The sequence below is a fragment of the Schistocerca americana genome, chromosome 7 (genome assembly GCF_021461395.2).
Source record: "Schistocerca americana isolate TAMUIC-IGC-003095 chromosome 7, iqSchAmer2.1, whole genome shotgun sequence".
Classification (NCBI taxonomy): domain Eukaryota; kingdom Metazoa; phylum Arthropoda; class Insecta; order Orthoptera; family Acrididae; genus Schistocerca; species Schistocerca americana.
The window spans coordinates 313,986,967-314,008,576 of record NC_060125.1 but is presented as its reverse complement, the minus strand read 5'-3'; the positions used below and the strand labels follow the sequence as shown (position 1 = coordinate 314,008,576).

Sequence of the window (21,610 nt, the reverse complement as noted above, 5' to 3'; positions counted from 1 at the left end):
CTAACTGCAGCAGAACAGTACTATTTCAGACATCCCCACTAACATCCTGTCGAGCTCACACCCGTTACAGTCCAGTATCACAGCCACCAGATTTGAATTCCAGTTCATATTAGATACATCCTCTTAGATTAATAAATGAAAAAGTAGTAGACGAGTTTTGCTAACAGGGCAACAAAACAACAGATGACTGCCGAAGTGAAAAAGGATGTGAAAACTAAACGCAGCTGCATGAAAAGATTTTCTGGAAGGATTACCCCTCCAGTCCGAAAAGTTTCGAGCCTGAATTAATAAAAAATATATGGAAAAGTTATAATGGTTTTAATGATTCAGGTGTTCTATCTAGTCTCCTTGCACTTTATTACAACGCACAGAACATTCGTACAACTATGAAAACTGTCATGGTGATACTGTTCAACTCGCGCGTAACATTGGCCTGAATGTCTGTTTGCCGTCAAACGGTCGACCCTTCAAGTGAATTTCTGCAATTTGTCGTTTTGTGGTAGGTTTTTATTGATAACAGTGTCAAAGCATCGTTTATGTTCTGGTTCCAAGGTTTGAGACACTTTGCACACGATTTCCTATTCTTCAGAACTTTCTGGTGAATGCCTTTAACATGTCATTTGGAAATGTTGCTCCATTGTGATTCGTGGCAATACTGACACTACGTTGCACGTCCACTACTCAGTCCACTATTGAACACTTACTTGCAGAATGCACATCTGTTATTAGTTCAAGCTCCATCGCAGTTATCGTGGTGACGCTGTTTGTACACCAGTAGTAAAATCAGCCTCTGAAATTTTTGGATGGGCGGGCTATGTTACTACCTATTATAAATTTGTTTCGATGTATTTTCTGAAACTATTTGTATTGACTTACGTGACAGACTTACATGAAAGTGAAGTATGGACACTAATATAGACAAGATAATAGATATTTAAACGTGTTTCAACAGAAGAGTACTGAACAGGAGATTGATGGGTCGCATAACTGATGACGAATTACGGAATCGACTTGAGAAAATAAATCTAATGTACAACTCTAATAAAAGTGGATGTGGGTGGATAGGCAACATCCCGAGGCACCGAGAAATAATTTGGTACTGTAGGGAAGTGTTGGGGATTAACAACAGTCACAACATTAAATGGAGATCAAGAATCTTACTCTAAGCAGGTTCAAGCAAATGCGTGTTACAGTAGTTACGCGGAGATGAAGATACTTGCACAAGACAGACCAGCAAGTCTGTATAAGACAAGTTTTCGAATCGAATACCACAACACTAACTAGAAGTGGAACTTCTAACAAATAAAATGTTAGCAAGAACAGTTTTTTGTTTCTACAGTAAAAAGGTACAGTGAGGAGACTTACCTGATGTCGTATCCACTGCCAGACTTGCGACCTAGAGATTTCTGCGGTGGCAGAGTCCTCGACGCAGCCCCTGTAGAAGAAGTGACCTCGGCCTTTGAACCAGTGAAAGACGAAGAGCACGGCGACGGCGATGTTGTGGCGCAGGCCCTCTTCTGTCACCCCTCCGGCTGGCATCTGCAGCAGGTCCTCGCGAGATACCACCAGCGCTGGGTGAATCACCGACAATTGGTTGACGTCGGCAGCGGCGCACTCCCACAGCTGCCAACATAATCCTAGAGTGACAACGTCGCTACCACGACACTGTTGTGACTTCTGATTTGCATCTAGACTACCATATTTTCAAGTGTTCTACAATCCGCTATGAATGTTTCTTGTAACAGAAGTATGTTGAGTGATAAGCCAGTTGGATAAAGTAAACCTCAATATTTCTTTCGAGCCTCTGTAGTACATCATGAAACAAGTTACAGAAATTTCATACGTCAGAGAATATACTCAGATGACATAAGTTATCAAATAGCAGTATGCACATATACAGATGGCGGTAATACCGCGTAAAGGGCAGTGCATTGGTGGAGCTGCCATTTGTAAGTTTATTTATGTGAAAAGGTTTCCAACGTGAACGTGGCCGCATGACGAGAATTAATAGACCTTGAACGAGGAATGGTAGTTGGAGCTAGACGCATGTGACGTTCCATTTCGGAAATAGTTAGGGGATGAAATATTCCGAGATCCACAGTGTCAAGAGTGTGCTAGGAAAACCAAATTTCAGGCATTACATATCACTACGGACAACTTTGTGGTCGACGGCCTTCACTCAACGGCCGAGAGCAGCGGTTTTGCGTAGAGTTGTCATTGCTAAGAGGAACAACACTGCATGATTCCAGAATGAGATTTTCACTCTGCAGCGGAGTGTGCGCTGATATGAAACTTCCTGGCAGATTAAAACTCTGTGCCGGACCGAGACTAACTCGGGACCTGAGTTCGAGTCTCGGTCCGGCACACAGTTTTAATCTGCCAGGAAGTTTCAACACTGCGTGAAATTACCGCAGAAATCAATGTGGGGTGTACGACGAAGGTATCCGTTGGACAGTGCAGCGAAATTACGCGTTAATGGGCTATGGCAGTAGACGACCAATGCGAGTGCCTTTGCTAAGAAGACGACATCGCCTACGGCTCCTCTCTTTGTCTCGTGACCATATCAGTTGGATCCTAGAAGACTGGAAAATCGTGGCTTGGCCAGATAAGTCCAGATTCCAGTTAAAAGATCTGGTGGTATGATTCGATTGTGTCGCAGACCTCACGAAGCCACGGACCCAAGTTGTCAAAAAAGCACTGTAAAAGCAGGTGGTGGGTCTAATATTGTGGGCAGTGTTCACATGGAATGGACTGTGCCCCCTAGCCCAGCTCAACCGATCACTGATTGGAAATTATGTTGGGCTACACTGAGACCATTTGCAACCATTGGTGGGCTTCATCTTTCCAAATAATGATGGAATTTTTATGGACGACAATGCGGCATGTCACCGGGCCTCAATTGTTCGGGACTGGTTTGAAGAACATTCTGGACAATTCGGACGAATGATTTGGCCACCCATATCGCCGTCATGAATTCCATCTAAGATTTATGAGATAATCTGAAGTCAGTAGGTGCACAAATTCCTGCACTGGCTACACTTTAGCAATTAGGGACGCCCATAGAGGCGGCATAGCTCACTATTTCTAGAGGGGACTTCCAACTACTTCAGTCCATGCCACGTCAAGTTGTTCCTTTATGCCGGGCAAAAAGCTCAGACACGATATTGGGAGTAATCGCACGACTTTTCATCTCAGTATGTAATCAGTGCAGCAGCAATCTTGTGCATTACCCCGTCAGGGATTTATTCTTTCATTGCTCGATAACCTGTGTGTTCAAAATTGGTGTGACAGTGACAAAGCGCCGACTTCATACTGGATGAGAAATTAACGTCTTTTCGGTTTTCTGGGTTTTATAAAATTAAAGAAAAACAGTCTAGATAGCAATGGTTATTTTATTTAGAATCAACTGTTTCGGTCTAGTGTTAGGCCATCTACAGAATAGCACTGTAAAGGGTAGAAATAGTGCTAGGCACATAAAGAAGTCGGTGACGAAGTAATTTATACTTATTAAAATCTGAGTCGTTACTTATGAGTTGATGTGCGAAACAGTCAGCAGACTGCTACTATGTAGATGCCGTAAGACTAGGCCGAAACCGGTCTTTTTAAATAACCATTGCGATCTAGACTGTTTTTCACTTATTTTATATAGCTTACAACATCGCTGTTCTTCGAAAATATTACCAAAAACTGAGTTTTGTCTTAAGCGCCGGAATATCTTCGATTTTGGTAATTATTGGTGACCCATGAACAGTCGTGACAGAATCTGTATTTGGAGACGAACTTTTCTATTAACGTACCTAATTTCGAGTTGGCATTCTAGCTGACTGAATATACAATACAGAGCGCATTGCAAAGAGCTGCTGATTACAAATGAAGGAAAGATTAATAATAATTATTAATCTTCCAATTTACTTCATTACTGTAAACATATTTGGGGGAATTATTTTTTGGTTTATAGAAAAGGAATGATTACGATTGATTCGCAAGAAATATCACAGAAATGTTTTAGTAGCTGTTATTAGGCAAATTAGACTGGGTTCTTCATTAGACGACTATTACGTAAATTACTTCAAATGGGGGTATTACACCAGCTAAACAAGTGACCAGATCATCTGAGTGAGCCGGCCGAGGTGGCCGAGCGGTTATAGGCGCTACAGTCTGGAACCGCGCGACCGCTACGGTCGCAGGTTCGAATCCTGCCTCGGGCATGGATGTGTGTGAAGTCCTTAGGTTAGTTAGGTTTAAGTAGTTGTCAAGTTCTAGAGGACTGATGACCTCAGAAGTTAAGTCCCATAGTGCTCGGAGCCATCTGAGTGAAAGTGTAGGCTATGCTTCTCTTTGTAGCAGTTTTGGGTAAATGGTCTTTTGAGACTTTCCAGATCAGTAACATGGTTTATTGGGAGGGACAGTCTTTCAGCGAACTAATCCAGTATATGGAAACTGTAATAATGTGCCATATGGGGTGAACTCAACTGAGCAACGAACATGTGAAACGACTCAGAAATATCTTTCTCGTTTCATACTAGCTGTATACGGCACGCCCTTTTAACGACGCATTGCCCTTTATGGCCCCCGGTTGACTAGCATTCGAGAATGGGGACTGACGACCCGACACGAAGGTGTGGCTAGAGTGATGATCGTGCATAAAGGCGTGCATCGTGCTAGAGCGTTTTGTAAATAGTACTGATTTTAATTGTTTTATTTCAGTCTTGCGTGCTTACTGTTCGAAGTGGTCGTGAATGATTCTTACACATTCCTTAAAGAAAATTCGTGATAATGTCTTGGCATCCCTAAAACAGTATTTGAATACTAATTGCTAACAGCGAAGCAGCATATTAAGTGCTGTCAACGGACTTTCGGCCGTGAGATCTCTTCAGTGCAAGAGACAGGTATAGCAGACGCATAATGGAAAAAAATTCGCAATGTGTGCCTTATTTGTATGTGTACACCTGCAACGCCCCAATTTAAAATTTTTCTGTTGCACACGCCTCACATTACACTATCAGTGTCGAGCGGAGATGTCTCTTCTCTCATTTCTAGATAATGACTAACCTACTTTCGTAACTGGGACCACTCAAGCACGTTGGTGCAGGTATACTTGGCTCCAGTTTCAGCGCAATTGCAGTGTTCAAAAGTATGCGAAAAATCGTATGTAATGCGGAAGTGACCACTAGATATAACGAGGCCGGCCAACCAGTACAAAAGGTGACGGGGAGTGTTTTACTGTCAGTAGAAGCAATAAAAGCAAGACGGGTACACCAGGATGGGTCAGTGACTTCAAACGCGGATTAGTCATTGGCTGTCACTTCAGTAACAAATTCATCTCGGACGTTTGAACCCTTATAAAGCTGCCAAAGTCGACTGTTTATGATTTGTCTGAAGCGGAAATGCGAAGGAAGAAACGCATCTAAACAAAGACCAGGCGTACCATGTACTTACGGAGAGGGGCGTCGAGCATTGCTGAGGGTAGCTGTAAAATATAGCATGAAATCAGCGGAAGGAAGCACTCTTGAGTTCCAAAATGCTAACAGTAGGTAGTACATTTAGAACAATGACTGTGCGTATAGAGTTAAAAAGAATGGGATTTAATGGTCGAGCAACTCCTCATAGACCAGACATTTCTGTAGTCAATGCTAAGCAGCGCTTGAGCTGACCCCATCATTTTAGTTACTCCTTCACTATGTTTTGATGAAGGATCAGCGATTCTTAATGCTAATCTTTTGCATTTTAGACTGGACAGTCGTCAATGTTTGTTTTTATAAACTGAAGGCTCGAAACTATGCCTAGCCACGCCAACTGTTATGAACGTCTTAATTTATAAGATCTCTGCGAAAACATTCTGTTGGCACCCACCTACATAGGGAGAAATGACCATCACGATAAAAGAAATCAGGGCTCGCACAGAAAAATTTAAGTGCTCGTTTTTCCCGCATGCCGTTCGACAGTGGAATGGTAGAGAGACAGCTTGAAGGTGGTTCATTGAACTCTCTTCTAGGCACTTTATTGTGAATAGCAGAGTAATCACGTAGATGTAGATACACAGAAGATGCAATCTGGAAGTTGCAAAACCGGTTGTGTGCGTAATCGACTTAAATACAGCTGCAGCAGATTACTGGTCTTTTCATTCGCCTTTTATACACTGTATGAATAGGCCAATCAAATACGTACAACAGAACCCGTATGGGACGGTCATGTGACGCTCCACCATTGGCTTAAGTAACGAAAATGAACTGGTGTGTACCAGTCAGGTGGCTGCATGGAAACAGCGCAGTGAGCTGGAGCACATGGAGACGTGATAGAATGGCAGAAAGAAGCTATCGTGGCTGGACGCGCCCACGACCAAATCCTGAAGCAACTTAACCGATTTTACGGTGTATTAACACGTAATGTCCAACGTCTCTACAAGGAATGGTGAATGACCCACAATCATGTAGCATGGCGTAAGGAAAGTGGTCAGATACTAAATGGCAGGAACCAGTGACCAGCTTCGCGCCTTGTCAATGAGTGTCTGTTTCAAACTACGGTTATTCGCTTCGGGATTAAGAGGCCAGTTCAGCTGTATTTAATGGTTAACGCGAGGGAGCGCTGTAACAAATAGGTCGGAAAAGTCTGCGCGCAGAATCGCGGTTTGGGTGGAAGGGCCGTTGGTCCTCGAGTCCTGTTTGGGCTAGGATGGTTCAAATGGCTCTGAGCACTATGGGACTTAACATCTGAGGTCATCAGTCCCCTAGAACTGAGAACTACTTAAACCTAACTAACCTAAGGACATCACACACATCCATGCCCGAGGCAGGATTCGAACCTGCGACCGTAGCGGTCGCGCGGTTCCAGACTGTAGCGCCTAGAGCCGCTCGGCCACTCTCGCCGGCTTTCTTCAGGTGCCATCTGGATAACAATGAGTCCAGAAAGAGTGACATATACTAAAAATGCCCACTAACATGAAAAAATTTTGAAGAATTTTTAAAAATATGTAAAACTGAGAAAATTATACTCACGTAACTACGTGATAAGAGCTAAGTAGCCCAGAACATAGAACCCAGCATTCGTTGTTATACCGTCATTTGTTATAATACTGTGGTCTATCACTGAATCAAAAATCAGCCGGGCGTAGAGAGCAAAGTCCAAAATGGCTGGTGCCTAAACAGATTACACCAAGGAAATCCACTGGTAACACAAAGATACTTAGAAAACCATATGAAGACCTTTTAAGTAGCTAGTTTAAAGAACAGGGGATCTTCCAGCAAAGTAACGCAACTGGCCTAAAGCACTAGACAGTGTCCATCAAGAAAATAGCTTGGTAGCACAAAAGGAGATACAAATAAAACAAACACACGCCTCAGCGCCAGCCTACGTGCATACAAGGAATGCGACCGTGTACTGGGAAATACACCGCGAAAGTAAACAGCCAGCCAGTCGGCTAACGCATGCGCTGGTGATGAGAGAGTACAAACGAAGAATCGGTGATCTCTTGGGGAAGGCATGAATAACCAAAAAAGAACCAGGAATGTTGAATGTTCGAATACAATATCTTAAAACTTGTATGGAAATGTAAGAGAGACAGTTAATCCGAATTACAATGTACCACTAATAATAACCATTCAGTTCTGTTAGCCTAGGGGGCCCTACACACGCACCAACGAACCGACCAACAAATTAGGCGTCAGTAGGAGGTTTGAAAGACCGACCGACGAACTTACCTTGTCGGGATGTCGGGCGAGTATGACCAACCGACAGCCGATTCTCCCCCACCTCCTTCACTTCAACCAATAAATTGTGCCGTGAGTAGCAATGTCGTGCCAACCGACCGACAAAAGTTCGTCTTCTGTCACTGCTCGTGGGATTAAATGCTGTTCTAATATACATGATAGGATGCAAGCCGGACGAAACTTTAAGGACCGGTTTCGGGAAAAATTTAAAGACTGCAGATGTTTGTGGGACAAGTCATGCGAGACATATAGCAATACAGATGCGAGGAATGAATCACCTTTTTCAAAAAAATGGTTCAAATGGCTCTAAGCACTATGGGACTTAACTAACATCTGAGGTTACCAGTCCCCTAGACTTAGAACTACTTAAATCTAGCTAACCTAAGGATATCACACATATCCATGACCGAGGCAGGATTCGAAACTGCGACCGTAGCAGCCGTGTGGTTACGGACTGAAGCGCCTAGAACCGCTCGGTCACAGCGGCCGGCGAATCACCTTTTTCATTTTTTAAGGAGTCCATAATGGTTTCGTGTGACACATAGAGAGAATAAAAGTCCGCCGACATTCTGTACACCCATTTTTAGGTTTTATTTCCGATGCTTATCGGAAAGTAAAGAAACAAACGAAATATCGACATTCAACGGACGTTAATTAATAAAATATACATGCTTAATTATATGAGTCTTAAAAAACCATCCTATATCCAAAGTACCAGAGCTTCAAATGCTAGTAGAAAACACTGGTGCCTTAATTTTTCCGAAGGACCTAACGGTGTTCAGGACGGATGAGCTACATACAGTTGGCGGTGGCGTGTTTGTTGCTGTTAGAAGTACTTAATCTCGTAGCGAAATTTAAACAGATAGTTCCTGTGAGTTAATACTGGTAGAGGTTATCCTCGGCAATCAGAATAAAAAATAATTGGATCCTGTTACCGACCTCCTAACTCAGATACTACAATTGCTGAAAGGTTCATAGAAAACTTGAGTCTAATTTCAGACACGTAGCCGACTCATACAGCTTTAGTTGGCGGTGACTTCAAATACTCTCGACATGCTTGGCGAACATACATGAAGTCCGCATTAAATTATTTCGAGTAATTAATTCATCAGCGTACCCGAATAGTAAACGGTTGTGGAAACACACTTCTTAGCTACAACTAATACTGAGTTAATAACGAGCACGAAAGGGATACAGGGATTACTGAACACAAGGTTGTCGTAACGAGACTGAAGGCCGTAACTCCCAAATCCACCAAAAATAAACGAAAATTATATGTGTTCGAAAACAGATAAAAACTGGCTTGGCGCCTTCCTGAAAGACTATATTCACTCCTTCCGAATTAACAATGTAAGTGTAAACCAGGTGGGGCTTGAATTCAGAGGAATTGAGAGATTTATACCAAATAAATTAACAAAAGACGGAGCTGATCCCCTTTGGTACGCAAAACAGGCCATAACATTGTTGCAGAAACAATGAAAAAAGCTTGCCAAATTTAAATGGTGGTAATTTTTTACAGAATAGTAGATATTAGAGGCGGACTTCAATGCGAAATGCTAATAATAGTTTCCACAACGAAACTTTGTCTCGAAACGTGGCAGAAAATCCAAAGAGATTCTGGTCGTGCGTAAAGAATGCTAGCTGCAAGGCACGGTCACTGCCTTCTCTGGGCGATAGCAATGGAAATACTATCGATGACAGTGCTGCAAAAGCAGAGGTACTGAAGACAGCCTTCCGAAAGTCCTTCACCGAAGACGATGAAGTGAATATTTCTTTCGAGTCAAGAACAGCTGCCACTATGGGAAACGTAGAAGTAGATATCTGGTCCAGATTGTGTACCAAACAGGTTCCTTTCAAAGTATGCTGATGCAATAGCTCCAAACTTAACCGCTAGCTCGACGAAAGATCCGCACTCAAAGACTTGAAAAGTGTATAGATCACACCAGTATTCAAGGAAGATAATAGGATAATCCACTAAATTACAGGTCCATATCATTAACGTAGACATCTAGCAGAAGTTTGAAACATGTTTTGTGTTCGAACATAATGAATTACCTCGAAGAGAACGATCTATTGAAAGATATTCAAGACGGGTATAGAAAACATCGTTCTTGTTAAACACAACTAGTTCTTTACTCACACGAAGTATCGTGTACTATTCACAAGGGATTTCAAATTGATCCCGCATTTCTAGATTTCCAGAAGGCTTTTGACAGTGTACCTCAAAAGCGGCTTCTAATCAAATCATCATCTGAGTTACGCGACTGAATTCGTCGTTTCCTGTCATAGAAGTCACAGTTCGTAGTAACTGACGGAAAGTCATCGAATAAAACAGAAGTGACTTCTGGCATTACCCAAGATAGTGTTATAGGGCCTCTGCTGTTCCTTATCTATCTAAACGATATGGGAGACAATCTGAGCAGCTCTCTCAAGTTGTTTGCAGATGGTTCTGTCGTTTACCGTCTAGCAAAGTCATCAGAAGGTCAATTGCAAAACGATTTAGATGAGGTATATATATGGTGGGAAAATTGGCTATTTTCCCAAAAATTATGAAAAGTGTGAGGTCATACACACGAGTACTAAAAGGAACCCATTAAACTTTAGTTACATGACAAATCAATCACATCTAAAGGCCGTATATTCAACTAAACACCAAGGAATTACAATTACGAATAACTTAAACTGGAAGGAACACATAGAAAATTTTGTGGGGAAAGCTAACCAAAGATTGCGTTTCATTGGCAGAATACTTAGGTAATGCAATAGAGCTATTAATGACACCGCTTACACTACGCCTGTCCGTCCACTTTTGGAATACTGCTGCGCGGTGTGAGATCCTTACCAGCTGGGATGAACGTAGTACACCCAGGAAGTTCGAAAAAGGGCAGCACGTTTTGCAATTTTGAGAAATGGAGGAGAGAGTGTCACGGACAAGATACAAGATTTGGGGGTGAAAATCATTAAAACAAAGGCGTCATTCGATGCGGCAGAACCCTATCACGAAGTTTCAATCACCAACTTCCTCCTCTGAATGCGAAAATATTTTGTTGACTCCGACCTACATAGGGAGAAACGATCATCATAATAAGATAACGGAAATCAGAGCTCACATGGATGGGTGTTGAGTGTTCCTTTATTTGCCGGCCGGTGGTGGCCGAGCGGTTGTAGGCGCTTCAGTCTGGACCCGCGCGACCGCTACGGTCGCAGGTTCGAATCCTGCCTCGGGCATGGATGTGTGTGATGTCCTTTGGTTAGTTAGGTTTAAGTACTTCTAAGATCTAGGGGACTGATGACCTCCGATGTTAAGTCCCATAGTGCTCAGAACCATTTGAGCCATTTTGTTCGTTTTTTCCGCGCGCTGTTCAAGAGTGGAATGATAGAGAATCAGGTACCATGAATCGTCTGCCAGGCACTTAAGTTTGATTTGCAGAGTAGCTATGTAGATGAAGGTGTAAATTTAGAAACCCTCTGTTATGAAGAGCGAAGCCTGAGATGTTTTTTTACACTTCTAACACTCGCTAAATGCTTCGTTTCCTATACATCTGTTGTATTTATTAGATATGTGTGCCATCACTATGTCTAGTCTTTTTTCTTCGAATCTGAGATGAGGTTCTTAAAATTACAGGTCATCGTTTATGCTACATACATAAATAAATTAATAACGTTTACATGAATATCTTTTTGTTTTATTATTTTGCTTTACCATGCTGTATTTCCTCGGCCAACTATATATTTCGCGATCCATAGTGTCAAAAGTGTGTCGAAGATATAAAATTTCAGGCATTACCTCTCACCAAGGGCAACGCAGTGGCCGACGGTCTTGCCTTAACGACCGAGAGCAGCGGCGTTTGCGTAGAGTTGTCGATACTAACAGACAAGCAGCACTGCATGAAATAACCTCAAAAATCTATATGGGATATACGACGAATGTAACCGGTAGGACAGTGTGGCGAAATTTGACGTTATTGGGATATGGCAGCAGACGACCGACGCGAATGCCTTTGCTAACAGACGACGTCGCCTTCAGTGCCTCTCTTGGGCTCTTGACCATATCGATTGGATCCTAGGAGACTGGAAAAGCCTGGGCTGGTCAGATGAGTCCCGACTTCAGTTGGTAAGAGCTGATGGTGGAGTTCGAGTGTCGCTCAGGCCTCACGAAGCCATGGATCCAAGTTCTGACCAAGGCTTTGTGCAAGCTGGTGGTAGTCCATACTGGCGTGGACTGTGTTTACATGGAATGGACTGGGTTCTCGGTACTTTCGGATACTTGGAAATCATTCGCAGGTTTGGTCACCCAGATCGCCCGCTATGAATCCTACCAGGCGCTTATGGGACATATTCGAGAAGTCAATTCGTGCTTAAAATCCTGCACTGGCAACACTTTCGAAATTATAGGCGGCTGTAGAGGCAGCATGGCTCAATATTTCTGCAGTGGCCTTCCAACGACTTTTTGAGTCCATGATTCGTCGAGTTGCTGCACTACGCCGGGTAAAAGGATTTCGGACTCGAAGAACGAAGGAAGATTAAGTTTAACGTCATGTCGCCATGGAGTCCGGGTTGTGCCAAGAATGGGAAAGGAAACTAGCCATGCTCTTTTAAAGGAATCATCCTGTTATTTGCCTGGAGTGATTTACGGAAATAACAGGATACCTCAATCTGGATGGCCGAACGCGAGTTTGAACAGTTGTCCTGCCGTATGCGAGTCCAGTGCGATAACATTCGCACCACATCGCTCAGTAGGTCCGACATGATATTAAGAGTTATTCCCTGGCTTTGTCGACGCAGTGTATATTAGTATGTGTTGTGACCGTAACATATACACTGATTTGTCGCTGTATGTTTCATCCTCCATGTTTTTTATTGTGTTTTGCGGGAGTGCTTTAATATGTTGTGTGAATATGTCTTCTAAAAGGAACAGCTTTTTCTTATCGTTGGCAGACAAAATAAAAGTCCTTGAATAATGAGAAAAAGGCATGAGTGGTAAGATACTAGACGAGATGTTCTCTTGGGGACATGATCAATTTCAAGCATAAGAAAACAAGCCCTGAGTTTTCAAGTTTGTGTCTGTCCTTGAGACTGAAGTTGCGAGTTCGCCGAGAAAAGCAATGAAAACAGCAGGAAACAAAGAGCTTGAAGAGGCCGTATTCAAGTGATTTTTGCAGCAGCGAGATTTTAGTCAAGAAAATCTTCAGTCTATCTTCGTTTAAAGCCATCAATGGCCTGTTATGGAATGTCGAGGCAAGGCACAGCATTGAGTTAAATTGAAGTGCGAAAAACTATCAGTACACCCAAAAACAGTAGAAAAGTTTATTGAAAAATTCAAAATCTAATCAGAATCTTATTATCCTGAATTTTTATACAACGCAGAGCAGACAGGCCTTATTCGGAAAGCTTTACCTGAAGCAGCTTTAGCTTGTAAAAGGGAAACTAGTGGTACTGGCTATAATGTAAGTAAAGACCGTGCTACTGTGCTGAAACGTGTTAAATCTACTGCAAAATACAAAATACCCTTCTGTTGATAGGAAAACGAAAACTGTTGGAAAACCTCCAGTCTTTTACAAGGATCAACCAAAGGTCTGGATGACTGCGACTTTGTTTTGCGAACGGTGCGATTCAATTTTGTACCTGAAGTAAAAAAAATACCAATAGGTCATAGAGAAGGAAGAGAGTAAGGTGATGTTAATCCTGGACAGTGCACCCACCACCCACCCGCCCCACAGAAGGCCTCCCTGACAGAGAAGATGGACGTTTCAAGACATTCTTTCTGCCGCCAAATGTAGCGAGTTTGCTGCATCCAGTGGAACAATCGGTTATCGAGACTACGAAGCGACATTTCAGAAGATAACTATTCAAGAATATTTTGATAGAAGATGGATATCAAGAAGGCATTGTGGATCATTACCAAACACCGAATTTAAAAGACTGCACCTACATGGTGGCGGACTCTAAGTTGAACGGTATTTCTACCAATGATGAGGTACAGAAAGACGAAGACGAAAAGAAGAAGCATGAAAGGGAAGAAAGATAAATGGCAGAAAGCTAAACATCACCTGAGGATGTAGGAATCCTTTTGAAAATTCCTGGACGTTTCGATTGCAGTGCAAAAAATACAGGAGAGTAGCTTGCTTGAGATTCTATGGACCCTGAATTCCAAATTCTCAATGACGATGAAAAAATCCTTCATAGAGAGAGAGAGAGAGAAACAGAGAGAGAGAGAGAGAGAGAAGAAACTAATGACCAGGAGGATGACATTATCAGTGATCCAGATACGGGACCGTCAGTTGGTGAGGCGTTTGCGTGTCTCGACACTGTGCCAGCACGGATGGAGCGGTGGCCTGTGACCTTATGCAGCTGCTCACCGTCAAGTGGATGTGAGACTTGGCTGCACGAAAACCATTAAAGACAGCAAAAACAACTGACTCTGACTGTTAAGTTCAAGAAGTAACACAGTATGTAAGCACAGTACTTTCAAAATCTAAACAACATTGTTATGTAGTTATAAAATTAATATTGCCGTAGTATGTATACAAAAATTTGGATTTATTTAAAGGAATGTCCTGTTTTTATTATTTGTTCAATTATCCTGATATTTGGTTACTACAAGTCGTCATGGCAGTTAGAGTTCTACAGATAATGTTTTGGCTTTTCAGTTTATTTGCAACAGGGGGTGAAACGCAGGAATCAACATCTACATAAATTAGTAATTCTGCCGGATATAATCATTAATGACTGGTCAGAGAGTATTAGCATCATGTCTATAAACTTTATCCTGATTAAGGACAAAAAGCGAACAGCGCGCGTGACTACACAACAGGAAATATGTGTGAGAGGACATATAAAAGCTTTGAATATGAAACTGGAATTTTATAATTTCAATACGCGACCCAACAATTCACTCTGTAAAATTACTGCTACAAAAGTTATAGATCCCATTTTATTCTAGTATGTACACAGATCTGAAGAACTGAACGTAAAGGTAGTTCCGATGTTTTGTACGCACTAGAACTTTGCCAGAAATTTTTCTGCTACAGCTTATATTCTCCAGATAAACAGCCCTACTTTAGCGGCTAAAATTTAGACGTCTGATGAAGAGCACAAACGAATGTGTTTACAATGTGAGTACGAAAAAAATCGTAAAACCTTGAAAATACCATGTTTATGTGCCAGGTAACTGCAGAAGACGTAAATCGATCTTCGGAATCCTATTTTCGTTGTCCTATTCACAGATAAGGCCAGATTTAATTTTATTATCCGGATCAAATATCATTATTACGAGCGCTTGTTGGTTTACACGAATTGTGTCTGTTTATTAGCCGTTCTGAGTACATCAGCACGATGAGCTTTGCAGTGAAATCTTCAGAAGTTGGAGAGAAAAATAATTCCAGAAATGATGTATGAAATCTTATCCTCGACAGTCAACACGTGCGGAACTGTTTTATTACATCCAGATAGATCACGTACTTTTTGGAGGAAGTGTGAAGAGGTAACTTTTCGAACATTATTATACTCCAATGTTTTGGAGACTTGGGACGTCTGGACAACTTCTTAACCTGTATAGGTGTAAACCTGTGTATAGAAATAGCGAATGTTTTGTCGCAAGCCACAAAATTTCTTTACTACTAAAAGCAAGAATGAATATGTTGTTGTTGTAGTCCTCAGTCCAGAGGCTGCTTTGATGCAGCTCTCCACGCCGCTCTATCCTGTGCAAAACTCATCTCCATACTACTGCAACCTACATCCTTCTGAATCTGCTTAGCGTATTCATCTGTTTGTCTCCCTCTACGATTTTTACCCTCCACGCTACCCTCCAGTACTAAATTGGTGATCCTTTGATACCTCAGAACATGTCCTACCAACCGCTCCCTTCTTCTAGTCAAATTGTGCCACAAACTCCTCTTCTCCCCAGTTCAGTACCTCCTCTTTAGATACGTGATCTACCCATCTAATCTTCAGCATTCTTCGGATGGTCATCCATCCAAGTGGATGGCCTGACAGCGCTTCACGTCGGTGATCTAACGGGAACCGGTGTTACCGCTGCCGCAAGGCAGTTGGCTGTTATATAAATTACTCGGTCTTATTGTACACTCTAAAATAAGAGTTGGCTTGAGGGTCCTGCCCTTAATAATCCAAACGTTCTCAATTGGGTACAGCTGCGTTGATCTTGCTGGCCAAAGTAGGGTACGGCATGCTCGAAGACAAGCAACAGAAACTCGATCAATCACTTCCAAGCTAAATAACTGCCCACATAAGAGCCAGAGATGGACTAGTGCTATATTGACTTAACCTGCGAAGCTCTTTCTCTTGAATAAATCTTCCAGTTTTTCTGAAACTATAATATTTGTTTGTCTGTACATGTATAACACATCTACCAATTACCGTCCAATTTGGATAATTTCCTCTTGTTGTGTTTTTTTGTCTTATAATGTGTTTATGTTCTTGTCTTTCAATTGAACCAAACATCTAACACGCAGTAACGTAAAACACGCTCTTCTGGGTGAGCACATCCTTCTTCCAACACCTTCAATTACGCGGAGGAATTGTTCTTTCGAACGAAGTTTTTCTTCTGGTCTCCACAGTACTTTATTCTCTCACTCAGCTGTTGCTTTCGTTCCTGGGTGGAAATTACTAAGCGTTTCCTCTCTTTCAAGCTTTATTCTGGTTCTGAATTTTTCTCTGTTCTGAATTTCTTCTCCAATTTTGTTCATCTCTTGTCTTTTTCAATCTATTGGAGACAGTTATTTTTGCTCCTTTTTGTTACTGAAATACTGGAAGAATATTCTAGTTAATCTATTGTCATTCATTCGTTTCACATGTGCAAAAAAACTGATCCACATTCTCCAGAGCGTAGAGTTTTTTGTTGCTCTTTAATTTGTAGTTGCCTATTTCGGTTTCATCTATAGTAGAGCCAAGAATTTTTCGAAGGATTCTCCTATCTTATTTGTCCATTTTTTTTCTGTGCTGTTACTTTAAACGTTGGATTCCACTCTGCTGCGTAGAGAGATTGTAGATTAATAACTGTTGCACTGTCTCTCATGTTCACGTAAATGGAAACTGATTCTTTTATTGTAGGTGTCCTTGGAGAATTGCTATGCCGTTTTGCCGGCCGGAGTGGCCGAGCGGTTAAAGGCGCTACAGTCTGGAAGCGCACGACCGCTACGGTCGCAGGTTCGAATCCTGCCTCGGGCATGGATGTGTGTGATGTCCTTAGGTTAGTTAGGTTTAAGTAGTTCTAAGTTCTAAGGGACTTATGACCACAGCAGTTGAGTCCCATAGTGCTCAGAGCCATTTGAACCATTTTTTGCTATGCCGTTTTGATCTTCTGGGATGTGACGTTGTTTGCTACTTTCGTCAGTCCACTGATTTGAATTATTTCTCTGAGGTATTTCAGTATTTCCAAAACCTGTTTTCAGCAATTTGCGGCCACTTACGATATTTGTCATTTATTCAGTTTTGGTTGTCGAGATTTGTACTCTGGCTTTCTCTGATGTACTTACAAGGAGGTTTCTTTGGGTGATAGCTAATTCTATATCTTTGGCAAAAACTGCAGTGTCAACCACGGAGGTCAGACAGTTGATTTTGATTCCTTCGTGTTTCGTGCCTAGACTGATTTGTTGATTTATTAATTTAATGATTTATTTCAAATGTAATCAGGTGCTGCCATATAATTACAAAATTATAACAGTTCCCGACTAACAATTTTCGTATACGTGGTACAGAGTCTTCAATACAAAACAACAGTTTGTAACGTGTGTGAGGAAACAGTCTAATAGAAAAGGAAGAAGAAAAATTGGTGTTAATTAGAACGCAGTGGTGTTATAGATTGGTTTTGTTAATATTTGAGATCACTTTACAATTGTCGCTTCCAAGAGAAGTGCTGTATAACGTTAAAAATAGCTGAGGGGAAAGTTAAGATTTCATCATGGCTATGTATGTTGTTGATAACAGTTCCAATGAGTTTCTGTGCATTGAAGAATGTGATTTCATGTTGTAATGTATATGTGTCCCTAACAGAATGAATTAGATTCGTTCGTTCTGTCAGGGTTCTTTAATTAGTTCTTTCATGCTCTTTCATACAGTTGAGCATGGGGAGAGGCAGAAGGTAACTACAAACTAATTAATGAATCACTCATGTACTAAGATTAGATTCCACACACAGCATTTTAATATCGAAAAGACGACAAGAACAAAAATGTGTGCACCCATAAAATAACCGACGCAGGTACACTAGAGTGTATGAATAAAACAACAGAGGCTACAAATAATAACAGAATTCTTTGCAAGTCACAGTTATTAAATACCACGCGGTATTCGACAGTCCAAGTGCGTAAGTATGATGAGAATGACATGGAAAGGGGACAGCTATTTACGCAGTGGCGGGGGGAGAGGTGGGTGTTGGATGGAGAAGGAGAAAGAAAATGAGCTAAATCCGATTTGTCCATCACAGTTTCTACGGAGACTGCTTATAGCGTGACGCATGAGGGCCTCTTTTCCCACCAGTGTGTGTCGAGCTGAACGCTGTTCTGGCTTTCATCGCCGGACTGGTCATAATTCGATGTATTTGTATGTCAACTCGGTTTTATTAGCTCAGTCAGTTACCTAGCATCAATATTACTTGAACTAGGTACTCACGATCTCCAAGGTTGACCTGAAAAGCAGTCTACTTCTACATCTACATGGATACTCTGCAAATCACATTTAAGTGCCTGGTAGAGGGTTCATCGAACCACCTTCACAATTCTCTATTATTCCAATCCAAGAATGAACACTTATATCTTTCCATATGAGCTCGGATTTCCTTTATTTTATCGTGGTGATCGTTCCTCCCTATGTAGGTCGGTGTCAACAAAATATTTTCGCTTTCGGAAGAGAAAGTTGTTGATTGAAATTTCGTCAGAAGATTCCGTCGCAACGAAAAACGCCTTTCTCTTAATGATGTCCAGCCCAAATCCTGTATTATTTTTGTGACACTCTCTCCCATATTTCGCGATAATACAAAACGTGCTGCCTTTCTTTGAACTTTCTCGATGCACTCCGTCAGTCCTATTTGGTAAGGATCCCAGCAGCAGTAGTTTTCTAAAAGAGGACGGACAAGCGTAGTGCAGTCAGTCTCTGAGTAGGTCTGTTACATTTTCTAAGTGTCCTGCTGATAAAACGCAGTCTTTGGTTAGCCTTCCCCACAACATTTTCTTTGTGTTCCTTCCAATTTAAGTTGCTCGTAATTATAATACCTAGTTATTTAGTTGAATTTACGGCTTTTAGATTAGACTGATTTATCGTGTAACCGAAGTTTAACGAGTTCCTTTTAGCACTCATGTGGAGGACCTCACGCTTTTCGTTATTTAGGGTCAACTGTCACTTTTCGCACCATTCACATATCTTTTCTAAATCGTTTTGCAGTTTGTTTTGATCTTCTGACGACTTTATTAGTCGATAAACGACAGAGTCATCTGCAAACAACCGAAGATGACTGCTCAGATTATCTCTGAAATCGTTTATATAGATAAGGAACAGCAAAGGGCCTATAACACTACCTTGGGGAAGGCCAGAAATCACTTCTGTTTTACTCGATGACTTTCCGTCAGTTACTACAGACTGTGACCTCTCTGACAGGAAATCACAAATCCAGTCACATAACTGAGATGATATTCCATAAGCACGCAATTTCACTACGAGCCGCTTGTGTGATATAGTGTCAAAATCCTTCCGGAAATCGAGAAATGCGGAATCGACCTGAAATCCCTTGTCAATAACATTCAACACTTCGTGCGAATAAAGAGCTAGTTGTGTTTCACAGTAACGATGTTTTCTAAACCCATGTTGACTGTGTGTCAATAGATCGTTTTCTTCAATGTAATTCATAATGTTCGAACACAATATACGTTCCAAAATCCCGCTGCACACCGGCGTTAACGATATAGGCCTGTAATTTAGTGGAAAGAAGGAAAACGAGGGTTTAACGTCCCATTGGCATCGAGATCATTAGAGACGGAGTATAAACTGGGAATGTTTTAAGGTTGGAAAATGAAATCGACCGTGCCCTTTTAAAGGTACCATTCTAGCAGTTGCCTGGAGTGATTTAGGGGAATCACGGAGAACCTAAATCTGGGTGGCCGGGAGCGGATTTGAACTAGAGTCCTTCCGAATGCGAGTCCACTATGCTAACTATTGCGCCATCTCGATCAGCACTGCCGCTGAAGACACGACTGTGGAGGCGCCGTGGTCCCAACTGTGCACTTACCAAGTTTCGGACAGACCATCTGGACCTCCTCAGGTATTACGGCTACGTCCACGTGTCTTCTGTATATCTATATCTTATCTGTATTCTGCAAACCGCCTTTGGTGTATGGCGGAAGGTACTACCACCACATTCCACCTTTCCTTTTACTGTCGTGAATCATTGTTGACAAGCCTACGTGTAAGCTCGAATATCTCTAAAAGTAGCTATCGGTTCTCGGACTGCCCATCCTAAATCCGCGTATGAGGGATCGTCATTTCTTTTCCGGTTGCTTGAGACGCCGGACACTTTGAAAAATGAGTTATTGTGTCCCATACCCTAAGAAATTAGTTTATATGGTACTCGAATGATCGAAGAGAAAGGCATTTCTTTCTCTTGAAACTGCATAGTTATTAATATTCTCTCACTTTATATGTGCTGCTGAAACAGATCAGTTATGAGCAACGTGAAGGTAGGATAGAGTAAGTTATCGAGGATTAAGCTGGGTACATTGTAAGGATTCATTGAGAGTTGCAGTGTAACAAATTAAGCACTTCGTCAGCATAATAATACCCAGAGGCGATCTAATTTTGCATAATGCACTGTGACGTGGTGGCCACAGTTCAAATGTCGAATTGCTGTGTGTGCTGCGGTTGCACATCAGAAAATAACGAGCAAGATGTTAGTGTTGGTAGCAGTAAAACCACTAACAGACAACAAACTGCTCAACAGTGGAAAAGGATCCGGGCCAGATGAGTTACCTGTGAGGTTCTACAGACATAATGCCAGAGAACTTGCCTTCCTTCTAATAGCAGTTTGTCGCAAATCACTGCAACGCCGATGGGCGTCTATCAATGAAAATGAAGCGCAGGCCATTTCTATCTTCAAGAAAGGTCGTCGGACAGAAACGCATAGCCCTATATCGCTGAAGTCAATCTTTTGTAGAATTATTTAAAACGTTTTATGCTCAAGCATTCGGTTCTTTTGCCGGCTGGGGTGGCCGAGCGGTTCTAGGCGCTACAGTCTGGAACCGCGCGATCGCTACGGTCGCAGTTTCGAATCCTGCCTCGGGCATGGATGTGTGTGATGTCCTTAGGTTAGTTAGGTTTAAGTAGTTCTAAGTTCTAGGGGACTGATGACCTCAGATGTTAAGTCCCATAGTGCTCAGAGCCATTTGAACCATTTGAACTATTCGGTTCTTTTAGAGAACGAAAATCCCTACATATTATAAAAACGGATATATATATATATATATATATATATATATATGTGTGTGTGTGTGTGTGTGTGTGTTTTCCACATCTACTCCTAAACCACTGGAAAGCTTTCAACAATTTGGTACATATATCACTTGCTGTCCGGGAAGAACCGCTGTGGAGGTAACAAGCATTTACCTATTAAAGGTGTTGGGGTAGGGATGAAAAAGCAGTATAGCCCACGAGCCGTGAATTCCCTTACTTTGGTCATCCAGTATTTGAGAATGAGAGCACTTAGAGACTTGCAACAAACTTTACGCATAATTTGAAATCTTTTCTAAACTTTTTCTCGCCGACACCCTCCCGAGTGTCTCTCACTTAAGTTGGCGTAACTTCGGTGCGATATGGGAAGCGTAATCATGAAGAATCCCTTGTCCACAACGGCTGTTTTCGACAGACATGCTGCTCCATACATTTTCTTCATTCTCCGCTGG

General features: G+C 41.9%; 1 protein-coding gene across 1 annotated transcript in view; it reads right to left on the bottom strand.

Moving 5' to 3' along the window:
- Nucleotides 1–21,610, bottom strand: part of LOC124621819 (malate synthase-like) — a 138,218-nt gene that overhangs the window by 9,998 nt on the left and 106,610 nt on the right. Inside the window, exon 9 of the mRNA XM_047147257.1 lies at nt 1,366–1,623. Coding sequence (XP_047003213.1) covers nt 1,366–1,623 — 258 coding nt within the window. The remainder of the gene's footprint in view (nt 1–1,365; nt 1,624–21,610) is intronic.